The sequence below is a fragment of the Osmerus mordax genome, chromosome 7 (genome assembly GCF_038355195.1).
Source record: "Osmerus mordax isolate fOsmMor3 chromosome 7, fOsmMor3.pri, whole genome shotgun sequence".
In the NCBI taxonomy this organism is placed as follows: domain Eukaryota; kingdom Metazoa; phylum Chordata; class Actinopteri; order Osmeriformes; family Osmeridae; genus Osmerus; species Osmerus mordax.
The window spans coordinates 12,034,623-12,046,281 of NC_090056.1; the positions used below are offsets into that span (position 1 = coordinate 12,034,623).

At 43.3% G+C, this 11,659-nt stretch overlaps 2 protein-coding genes across 8 annotated transcripts in view; one reads left to right on the top strand and one right to left on the bottom strand.

Annotated features, from left to right (window-relative positions):
* Positions 1-8,639, bottom strand: part of LOC136945626 (ankyrin repeat and SAM domain-containing protein 1A-like) — a 56,989-nt gene extending 48,350 nt beyond the window's left edge. For all 5 annotated transcript variants that reach the window (XM_067239566.1, XM_067239568.1, XM_067239567.1 and 2 more), the window contains exon 1: positions 8,276-8,639. In XM_067239566.1, the coding sequence (XP_067095667.1) occupies positions 8,276-8,454 (179 nt within the window). In that variant the 5' untranslated portion in view covers positions 8,455-8,639. The remainder of the gene's footprint in view (positions 1-8,275) is intronic.
* A 1,046-nt stretch (positions 8,640-9,685) lies between these two features.
* Positions 9,686-11,619, top strand: taf11 (TAF11 RNA polymerase II, TATA box binding protein (TBP)-associated factor). 3 transcript variants are annotated; one of them, XM_067240185.1, is made up of 6 exons: positions 9,686-9,908; positions 10,162-10,366; positions 10,507-10,637; positions 10,741-10,828; positions 11,041-11,137; positions 11,266-11,619. In XM_067240185.1, exons 2-6 carry the CDS (start codon positions 10,202-10,204, stop codon positions 11,394-11,396), a joined length of 612 nt encoding a protein of 203 aa, XP_067096286.1. In that variant the 5' UTR covers positions 9,686-9,908; positions 10,162-10,201; the 3' UTR covers positions 11,397-11,619. The 3 variants fall into 3 exon arrangements, with proteins under 3 accessions (XP_067096286.1, XP_067096288.1, XP_067096287.1); XM_067240187.1 differs by having other exon boundaries at positions 9,693-9,712; XM_067240186.1 differs by lacking the exon at positions 9,686-9,908 and adding an exon at positions 9,948-10,067.
* The last annotated feature ends 40 nt before the right edge of the window (positions 11,620-11,659 follow it).

The following is an 11,659-nucleotide window of genomic DNA, read 5'->3' on the forward strand; positions in this document are numbered from 1 at the left end:
AGAAGCTGATTTGGATTGGGAAGCAGAGTGGGGCACGTTCATGGGAACTGATTTAGGAATTCTTCTTTGAAAGGCTGAGTTAATCCCTAATTTCCCTGAGGGAATATCAGGGTGATGAGGCAGAAGTCTGAAAGAGATTCTGGGGGCTGTAATTTGGTGTTGCACAAAGCCTGGCCAGTGAGAGGAGAAATTATAATACAGATTCCCTCTTTCATGCATTCTTTATGTGTGAGATGTGTTGAAGCTGCTCCGATCCACAAGACGTCTTAAGATGCACATTCTTATTTTCTCGTTTATCACCATCTCCAAAACTGAAACTGAAATGCCCTCCTCTTGCCATATATCTCTGCAGTGGTTACCTCTAGTTCTTCAGCATCCGCAACTCGGAGGTACACAAGACTGGTGGTGGTCAGAGTTGAGGAGTCTGGTGTCACCTGTGTAAGGCAGGGTGTCAAACCTGCCCCCACCTCTCATAAGATAAAGTCTGGAGTTTCTGGACGGTGTCAACTTGATGGCCCTCACACCCCATTCAAGATTTGGTCTGATTGGTTGGTCTTGTGTATAAAGGGAATTGTAATGCATTGTTCTGTGGATTCTTCATCTCCTGAGACCTTCTCCTCAGTTCTCCCTTGTCCTACTGTCTTAATTCTTGCTCACCTCTTGCTTTCTCTCTGATTTACAATGATCATGGTAGAGTAGGTAAGATTTAAAGCTTTCATATTGTAACATGTTTGCCTTGTAATTGATTTCATTCATTTGCAATGTTATTAAATGCGTATTTCATTTAACCGTACTTTGACCATTCTTGCTCTGATTTAACCCATAGAGTCAAATACCTGGAATTCTATTGGTATTGCATTTAGTCATTTTAGCAGACACTCTTATCCAGAGCATATTGGCATTATTTGGTTATGGTTAGTATTTGGTTATTATTATTCGTTTTGGTTGTTTGGCCAATATTTAACCCCCTACACCTGTCTACCCAGCCGAGCTCTCTTGGGCCACCACACATTGTCTTGCCATTCACAATGGCCATGTCACAATAACAAGTCATTACCACAATGAAGCCTCTCCACTCAAAGTGTGCATCTGAAACGTCTTCACTATAGTGAAATGACTATCCCTTCCACTTGAGTTGCTTTTATTCAATAGATTAACTGGAACTTGTGTCTGGACAAACAATAAACCAAACTGTTCACCAGACGGGATGGCAGAGTTGGGGGTTGGATCCAGGGCACAGGTGAGTTGGATGAACAGCAGAGCCCAGGTGAGGTTTGGCCGAGTGTCAAATAAACAGATTTGTCCTCCAGCCCATTAGCGTTGTGGCCACACAGCCAGGGATTAGCCCAGGCCCCAGGCACTCTGCCCAGCGGTGACGGGTGCGTGGCAGGCACTACCCAGGCAATTGGGCTTAATTATGCATCGCTTACTGCTGGCAGATGTCTTTGTGCAAAACAGTAGCAAGCTCAGATCAGCTTGTCACTTGGGCCCCAACTTGTGCAGTAGTAGCCAACCTGTTAGAGAGAGCCTGGCACTTAGATACCTGCTAATGTCCTCCTCTGGACCAAAGTGGATTACACTGATTCCCACTGGCTTCAAGAGCTCAGACCTGTTACCCCTCTGGCACACTGCAGCCAGCACTGTCCAACCAATGTGTAAGTTATGTGAGGCCAAGCTATGGAAGGTGGAGGGGTGCCGGAAAATGAATATGAGCCAACCCAGCCTAGGTGCCAGAGACTAAAGACTTATATAAATGCTGTAAGTACTTCCTGTATGTATTACATTGATGTTACGTAATAAGATGTTTAGGTTTGTTCACTCTGTTACACAAGTAGTATAGTGTAGGGTCTGTAACCATTTTCCCTAACCAATTTCACTGACGAAAGTCTATGAAAGTCATGTGATTTCAGATCATGGCCATTTAAGGCTACATTTCAAACATTTGGTCTACATGTTGCATTATCTTACCACAATATTTCAACGAGCACAAACTACTTCCTGAGTAAGATTGTGAAGGCCTGGGCTTTCACTTTATAAAGACACAGGCCTGCTGCTCTCATTCACAGCCAGCTCATTAGCCTATGGTTAGATAGCCACAATAGTGTGTGTGTGTGTGTGTGGCAGAGCCCGATTGAGTCTTCATGGCATGAGACGGGGCGTCAGTGAGCGTCTGTTTCACACAGCATCTGTGTGGCAGCAGGAGGGGAGGCTAAACCTCTTACACCATGCACTCTGAGAGCAGAGCATGCTATTGGGCACAGCCTATAACCGAATGACTGCCATTCGCTAAATATCCACTGGTGCCAGAGAGATTGGACGGATACAGAGAAAAAGAGACACAGGAAGATCAGATGGTGTGAGAAAGTAGGAGAAAAGGGAGATTCTATCCGCATCTTTCAAAGTGTCTCTGGGCCTTTACCAAGAAGGCTTTCCCACACCAACTACACAGCAGATGCCATGGCAGTGAAAGCCCTGCAAATCTCGCTCCGCCTGCACGCTGCCATCCTTCTCCATGAACACTTTGTTGAAACACCAATTTGCTGGGTTTATTCAGCTCCCCTCCAGACGGATGGGCAGTTATTCCCGGCCATGCTGATGACCCACTTATCCCATCTGTAAAAAGCTCAAGAACTGTTGTCTGTTCCAGTTTGGTTGGTTAAAGTTATACCCACGCATGCTGCAGGTAGATAAATAGTTCCCCTCCATGGATATCCTCAACACTGTTACCACCATACATGGTATTACTATTACAGTTCTAACAGAAGTAGTAGGTGGTAGATGGTAAGCAGAAAGTATTGGAGATGTAGTAGAAGCAGTTTATGGCATGCCATAATCCTACATGACCCATCGTGTCACTCTACTCACCATGGGTTTCCACCAGATACATAACTTATGATGTATCAAGAAGATGTTACTGACGACATCACAATGTCGTCCAGATATAGTCTGTGTGTGTGTGCGGGGGGGGGGGGGGGGGGGGGGGGGTCTGAGAGTGCTTGTAATAGAGAACAGAGAGAGAGAATGTACTTAACTCTCAGCAGAAGTCTTGGATCAGGAACTGTTTTTGTAGAGAACCACATCTACAAATCTACATCACAGTCAGCACAATCATGACAAAATGAAGGAAATACAGACAGTCAGCAGGGTAAAGATTAAGATAACCACTTTAGCTGTCTGACATCAGATCTATTCCTTCACAAAAAACAGACCTAAAAAAAATAGGCCTAAGACTGGGCAAGCGGAAATAGGAAAGTAAAAGGGCAGCAGAACTTAAAAAGAAATGGGCTAATTAGTGGCCTAAATGTGCTGATAATATGGACCAAGTCTTTACAGTCTGACTCCAAGAACAACATGTTTGAAGTCTGTTGAGTGGGGGATTGGCTTAGGTCCCAGCAGGTGGGCCAGAGACTGCTGAGGGCAGCAGTGGGAGAAGGAGGGAGAGCCAGCCAACCAGCCAGTTAGGGGCAGGTCAGGGGCTCCCACACAGGGGAACCCATCTGGATAGGACAGGGCATCCCTGGACCTGAAGCTACTATTGTAATATCCACGTAAAACTAGTTTACACTGTTGTGGCAAACAGGGAGACGGATTTTGTAAACTTTGTGTCTCCCATTTGTCCTGCAGTGTTGGAGAGGCTATTGACAGTGTGGTAACAGAAAGGTCACACAAACAAACCTCTTCAGGCTTAATTAGAAGTGTCTGTTTCTGTAGGGGAATACCAAGCTCCTGGTGAAGAAGCAAGGCACAATTCTGTTTGTTTTAACAGAAAACCGCAGTAGAACTGGTAGCTATAAATAACACAGGTTTTCTCCAAATCCGACTTCTTATCTGGAACTAATGCGTAGTAGTTTTCCTGTCAAGATTAGTTTCTACTTCAGCCTTCTTCCAACCATTATAAATACAACTTGAAACTTAAAAGTCAGATATAGAAATATATTTATTGAAACACGACATCCCCTATCCACATCTCAAAATCTAATTTTATTTCTAAAATAGTTTGGTTAACATGAAATCCCCCACACTTTCATAAAACCGCTAGGCTATAACAAAGTTTGACATAACAAAGGCAATAGCATTCCATTTAATAGGATTACAGTATCACCTTTCTCAAAACATTATTTAAAAACTCTGGATACATCGCTATGGGAGTGTCATGACAAGCTAGATTATCATGTGACATGGATAGAAGGACAGCACAACAACAAATCTAAAGTAACATCGTTTTCATCACACGTGAACTATTTCTTTTAAATGCTGGTAAAAGTCATGTGCAAAACTAAAGCATTATTGTGGCTGTTTAAACAAACGTGTCTTCTTCGTCACTGTTTCTGCCTTCCCCCACACGTATGTGGAATTCATCACAAGTTAAAGACGACTGCCACAGAGATATGTGGTCCTGGGTGCGTCTACTTTCTCAAACAGGACAAACATATGGGTTGTAAACCTGACATGGCCTCACATTCAGAGCAGCCCCCAAATTGAGAAGCTCAAGGAATTCCTACACAATAGTGTTAGATTTCCCAGCTACCAGAGCTCCCTACTGAGAGACAGTTCAGAGGTCATACAGTCCCAGTGTCTGAACGTGACTCGGAAGGCCTGCTGTCTGACCAGCTACCAGTTCAACTTGGAAGTTGAGTGTAAACAGAGGCTACTTGAGTGACGAATACGCCCTTCCTGGGGTTCTGGATACCATACTGTAGGCAAACTAAAGAGATATTAGATTTTCAATGGAGAAAGTCACTAAACAGCTGATGTCCAAAAGCTCGGTACTAACTGTCAGTACTAACATCTTGAATTTGAACATGCTGCCAAACGTAATCTGGAGGTGATGATAAGCTGACTGCTAATATTGTGGAGGCTGCGAGCTGAATATTAATTGTCATGCATTATATTAATAACATGAATAGGTCATTAAATCTAAGGTTGAAAGCATTGGATAACCAATGGCTCCCATGGCCTATGAAACTTGTTCATCAAGTTTCATTAGGCTGTGGGCTACTGGCCGGAATCATCCACCAGAATTCCTTTGTGAATTATCTGCCTTGTTCCAGAGTTTTCCCTAACCCTGGAGGCTTGGAGTAAGCTGGACCGAGGCTTTTCACCAACACACCACAGACTGAGGAAAAGGGATAGTCGGTTGAGAGTGACAGGCTCCTGCTGAGAGCCCTGTCATCTGCAGAAGCACCATCTCCTGAGTGGCTGAGGTGACAGAGTGATTACTCACATCACCTTTCTGTTGACTCACTGGCCCTCTCACATGCACACTATACTTGATTGCACAAAGTGGACAAACCAGTCATGCTTGAATAAAAGATAAATAGTTTTGCATAACAAAACTAACTGCTGCTCAAACTTAGCATGCTATGTCTATTTTTGCAAGCTGCAGTAGGCTATAGATGCGTACAAAATGGAACTTTCTTGTTTTGAAACAAGTCTACTCTGCCTGATTCACTGGGCAACTACATTAGAAAAAGATTACATCTGTGGGCCTATTCTAAATAGGTTGTCTATTTTCAACCATTGACAGCTTTCTTTCACTCAAGAAAGAAAAAACAACCTGAATGGTCCTCAGGGACTGATATAAATATGAAAAGCCATCCTTTCTCAGCTGAGTCAATGGGACAAAGAAACTGGCTGTGAATTTAGAAGACAACCCTCTCATCTGGCTAAGCTCTCAGAGTGTCAGTCCAGAACTCCATGCATTCCTTACTTAATTTCTCAGTGGGCCGGCAGGCTCTCTGCTTCCTCCCTGCCATGGACTCATCTTACCTCCGGTCCAGCCATAGCAGCTGGGGCTGTTTGGACAACATGGGGCAGGAAGTTCCAACGACGGGTTCTTCCTGTGGACCTCCAGGACTGAGACGTTTAGGGGGGCCGCAAACTATTTTTCTATAGGCTAAGTGAAATAGCTTCATAATTTGATTAAGCATGAACCTAACCAGGGGAATAATTAATATGACAGACAGTTAGCTGAGTGTAGCCTATAACTCAAGAATATGGGATCTCAGAGATTTATAGATAACTTGTTATTGAAAGTTCACACACATTTTGAGTGTACACCTAGATATCACTGAACCCTGTCTCTAGAATCAGGCAGCCCTATCAGGTTTCGCTCTGCAGTTCGATCTTGTCATTTCATCATTTTGAAATGATGATGCAGAGGTGGCCAGGTTTTAACTATAAATTGCAATTCCAGTGTCAACAATGACAAACGTGTTCAGAAGGGGTCCATGTCAGTCATACCATACCTTCAACCTCTGAGGAGCAGAATGTTCATAAAACAGAGCTGCACTCCTGCCTGGTTACAGTTCGACAAGTCTCAACATGTTCTTCATTCCACAGAAAGAACAGCTCACATCCAACACACACCTTCAACACTACTAACAATAAGCTATATTACTATCAATTCTGAAGCGTGAACATAGGTCGATGTCACTAATAGGTCTATGTCCCTAATGCTTGAAACAAACATCGGTAACATCCTCCCATACAGCACTATTTCACCTTGACACTTTTGACAAGAAGTTATCCCAGAGATGCTGTATTCCAGCCTAAGCCTACTTACCATCTCTGATGTTGATCTCTCTAAAACATCACATTAGGTTGAGTATGCTGTCTATGTTATGTTATATTTTTGGCAGGTGGGGGCAGAAATACTAGTAACACCGCTCTTATTTGTGATGTAAAACACTGGCCAGCATTATTTTGCCATGGATGTTCAGCTAACTGAAACAGCCCATTTGAACCACTGGCTGAGTTTATGGTAATTCACATTGATGCCTCTAAACGTATTGACATTTTGATTACAAGCACTAAATCAAATGTCACATACAATAGCAACACTCCCCCAAGGCCACTTTGTGGTGAACATTGCCTACATGTCAATACATTTGTATAGCTCACATATCTAAAGAGGAAACGTTAAGAGCTCTACCTCACTGACTGGGCGGCCCATAGGCCAGCGAGGAGTGTGTTGTATTAGGTTAAAGCGCTCTTCCACAGTCATAACAAATGTATTCACATCTAACAAGGGTTAGTCAATAATTTTCCAAAAGGAAGGTTTATAGACATTGATCAGACAAGTCAGACCAGATGATCCAACCCTCCAGCCCACCCATACATCAGTGAGAAAGAGGGAGAGAGATGGAGTCCGCTTTGACTGCATGACATCCATGAATTGGATTTCCGATTAGGGGGTATAATGTAATTAGCTTGAGTAGCGTACTTCCTGGTATGAAAAACACAGCGATTCATCAACACTGTGTCTTGGAGCAACACGTCTCTAGGTGTTACAGACTGAGATCCTCGCAGTCCTGTGAGCAGAATTCTGATCACTAACAATAAAGCATGTCTCTCAAGTGTACTGTTTGGAATAACAGCCAAACATTGTCTCTGTTCAGTAATGAAGAAAGACATCAAGGTTAAGTTATATATGGCAGATCTGTGGCCATGCAAAAAAATACCAGATTTTATTTTGCATTGCCTGTAAAAAATATTTTTGGGCTCGGTATAGTACATATTTTAAATATGACTGAGGTATACAGTGAGTTAATTATCAAACCATATCACATGGACCCAAAGGGGTACTGATACAGTATTGTCTGGAGGCAAGGTTAGAAGTTCCTGTGCTATAAATGGTCTGGAGGGCTCTCAAACTAAGCGCACTTATCTTTAGATCAGAGGACAACGTCGTATCTTTCATACAAGACTCATGTTATGATACAACACAATGCAGGGAGACAGTTCATGCATTGAATAGTTGCTCTTCTACAACAAGACACTGACACATGAGCCCCCGTTTCCTCACAATTAGCAAGGTATACATGCAAAAAAAGTATATTTCTATAGAGATGTCGCTACCATGTACCATGACAAAACAGTAACCTCATTTGATAGACAGATGCAGGAATATATGCTGAATGATGTCGTGAATAATCATAACAATTCGTGGTTAATGTTATGCTGAAATCCATTTTTAGCTCTCCTAACAAAGAGGAATTCCATTGCGCGTGCACTGATCAGGCTGCGTTGTAGACATGGCGAGAAGGTCCCCTAGCTGCCAAGATGCTAGCAAACAACTAGCTTGCCATAAAACATGAATGGGTCGAGTAAGCTTTCTTTAGCGAGAAACTGATGCACCAAAATAGTATAATATTTCGTATGTGGTTTCCTTTTCATTTATTGATTACTTTGAGTTATACAGTTGCGTATCGGACTCGTAACATCTGTTCGCGAGCTCCGCTTCCCATTCATCCACACCACAGATCCCCCCTACCTGAGCAGGCTGGAAAGCGGGTGAGAGGAGGCACCGTGACCGCCGCTGTTGCCACCTCCACCCGTCCCAGATGATCCACTACCACTTCCAGTCGATTGTCGTTTGCCTGAAAGAAGCTTTTCCACGGCAGCAAGATTTCCAGTCCGCGCCGCCTCCAGGAGTTCCTGCTCCTTCCCCATCGCGGGACGAAAAGGGAATCGGGTGGTAGGGGAAAGGAGAGGGTCTGGAATTCCTTAGCGATCCTACTTCGATCTACAGCCGTACAAGTTATCGCTATACTGGGGGAAACAAAGGTTTCCTCGGCTGCTGGGTCAACCTCTCCAGCGGTACAACTCTCCAGGATTCCAGATCGTATATGCTATCGCTCCGGGGAAAAGTTTCGTTCAGCACCGCCAAGCAAACTTCCTTTGCCCTGGTCCTCAAAGCGTCACTTCCTCGAAGCTACCCTCCCCGTGTAGTTTTCCCCCCACCTCTTTCATTTAGCGGTTGAATCCTTCACTACACTAGCCCCATCTATGCGCCTCTCCTAGCTGTGCTCCTTTTCAGTGCCATCTAATACAGTTTGGAGAAAAACGGTTTACAAACAGATAGTTTGCAGCTACATCAGTTCAATTCCATGTTTCCTATTTCAGCATCACCACAAATTCCCTGTGCAAGCAAAGTAGGTTGCTTTTCTGTCACAATCTTCGATATACAAAATATTTTAATGGTGCATTTTAATAAATATAGTTGTAGCAAATAGCAAATTTTCGTCTTTGAAACTACCTACAGATTTGAAAATTCCTAACCTAAATAATGAAAATAAATAATAACTGAACTTGTAACAGTTTTGTTGCAAAGCACACTATTATGGTGAAATGTTATCTCGTGTTTGTTGAGTTAAAACCGAAATATTGTTGTTGCATAGCAAGCATCATAGCAAAAAGGCTAACAAACGTAAGAGTTAGCCTATACCCATTTTTTTCGCCATTTCACACAATTAAAAAAAACAAAAATGTGCAGGAACTTTAGGCCTATATTTATTATATTATGAATTGTCCGTTCCATTTGGGAGACCCAGTCAGATGAGCTGTCTGTCCCTCTCCCCTTTTTTCACACAGCTTCTGTGCACGGCACCTTCTCAGCAAGCAGGGGTGCCTGCAGCTGCCTGAAGGGTCGCCAATTTGCCAATTCCCCACACAGTGAAATGATAGAAAAGAGAAAACCGCTTCGCGGCGCAGAGATTTTTATTTATTTATTTTATGCTCGTGCGCCCCCCACGTGACATGAAAAAATGCCGCCCGGGCGGCTGCCCGGTCCGCCCGTGCCTAAAACCGCCCCTGGTAAGAAGTGTTTTAAAATTCCAGCAATTTAGGTTTTTGTGTGAACTATACCTTTAAGGCAACAGCCAAAGATGAACGCATGCGCATCATCGTCAGAAATCGGAGCTAGTCTTTAGTGTGTATGATCTTGTAGCATAATGGTATTGTTATTGTATTAGTTGTCAATCTCGCTATCAACCAACAATTATTGTTTTCAATACTTAACATAGCTAGTAATACCGTGGATGTGGGCGTTAGCCAGTGTATAGAGAACCCAACGAGCCTCGTTTTGCACTGCTTACAGTGTGGCAGTAGCTAGCTAGCACTAGCAGGTAGCTTGTTTCTACGTTGTTACTAGTACTAATAGTAGTCTTCTGTAGAGCTGAGCTCCAACAGTGTTGGAGCTAATAGTCACTAACTAGTTAGTTGGTTAGCATTCATTCTGTCTACGGCACCATCATCATCGTGTAACAAAGAGCAACATTGTTCGTGTTAGTAGACTTGTTTAGACAGTTAGTTTAGCTCTATGTTTGTTGCTGTATGCATTTTGAAACTAGCTAACGACTGACATTTTCTGTTTTGCAGGTTAAAGCGATTCAATTTGGGATTGTGCAAAGCGTTAGCAATGGCAGACCCTGCACGGATCAAGAGTGGAAACATATCTGAACAGGCAGCATCGATCTCCGAGGAACTTTCTAAAAGCGAGGACACAGAAGATGTGGCCCACGCCACAGATTCAGATTTAAATGATGCTTCTGGTCAATCAGAGTCTAAACACGAAAACAAACAAGTAAGAACATAATATCAGCAGCATTATTAATGGCGAAAAGTATGTATGGTTGGTAACAACTGATTGGTGACATCGCAGTGGGCATTTCAAACAACACTTTTTTCAAGATAACTAAAATATTGCGTAATTGATGTGCGCAGGAGTCTGTGACTGGCGAAGAAGACGAAGAGGGTACTTCCGGCCAGCCTTCCTCCAAAAAGATGAAAATCGAGCCAGAGAAGAAGAAAGAGAAGCGTCACAAGGTTGATGAAGATGAAATTCAGAAGATGCAGTAAGTTGGATTTGCATAGAACGGATGGATTCATTTTAAGTGAGTTAAGTCATTTACTCATTTATTTAAAGTGAACTTCTAATCACATTCTTGTGTTCTCTAGGGTCTTGGTGTCCTCTTTTTCTGAGGAGCAGCTGAATCGTTATGAGATGTACAGACGTTCTGCCTTCCCCAAAGCTGCTATCAAGAGGGTATGATCAGAATGGGTTTTTATCCGCCATGAAAGTTTGCATAAACAAGGAATTTACTTCGGCCGGAAGCTACCGACCGAGGCAGTCATTATCGGCGCCCTGATGTTGTCAATATTGCCCATTTTAATGTTTCTTGTTCCAATAATCTTTAGTCCACTGGGAGCAATAATGCTGTGTTGTAATTTGAACATTGGCACACCATTCCGTTTCAGTTGATCCAGTCCATAACAGGATCATCAGTTTCCCAGAATGTGGTCATCGCCATGTCGGGCATATCCAAAGTCTTTGCCGGGGAAATAGTGGAAGAGGGTAAGATGCATAGCTATTTGTAGGATACAAAACAGATTTTAGTAACCTGTTTCCACGCTTAACATGGTCTTCATAGGGATTTATTAGGTAGTATTGTCACAGATGTACCTTTCCATTGGCCCCTACAGCACTGGATGTCTGTGAAAAGTGGGGTGACACGCCCCCTCTTCAGCCCAAGCACATGAGGGAAGCTGTGAGGAGGCTGAGAAGCAGAGAGCAGATCCCCAACACCAAACACAAGCACATTCTCTTCCACTGATGCCCTGTGCTGTTTGCAGATGGACAGGCAGAGAGCCTAGTGGTGATCAGTTTCTCTTGGATGATGCCAACCTACCACTATGCTCCTGTGCTGAGGCCCAGGCCGAGACTGGGCTCCACACATTCTCCCATCCAATCACCATGGTAGTAAGATTGTGACAAAAGCAACAAAACAAACTTGCTCTCTACAATACTGCAGCTGAAATGAATTGTGTTTTAAATCAGTCTGTTAACAGAAGCCATTGTTTACTTTGTTCAAGAAGA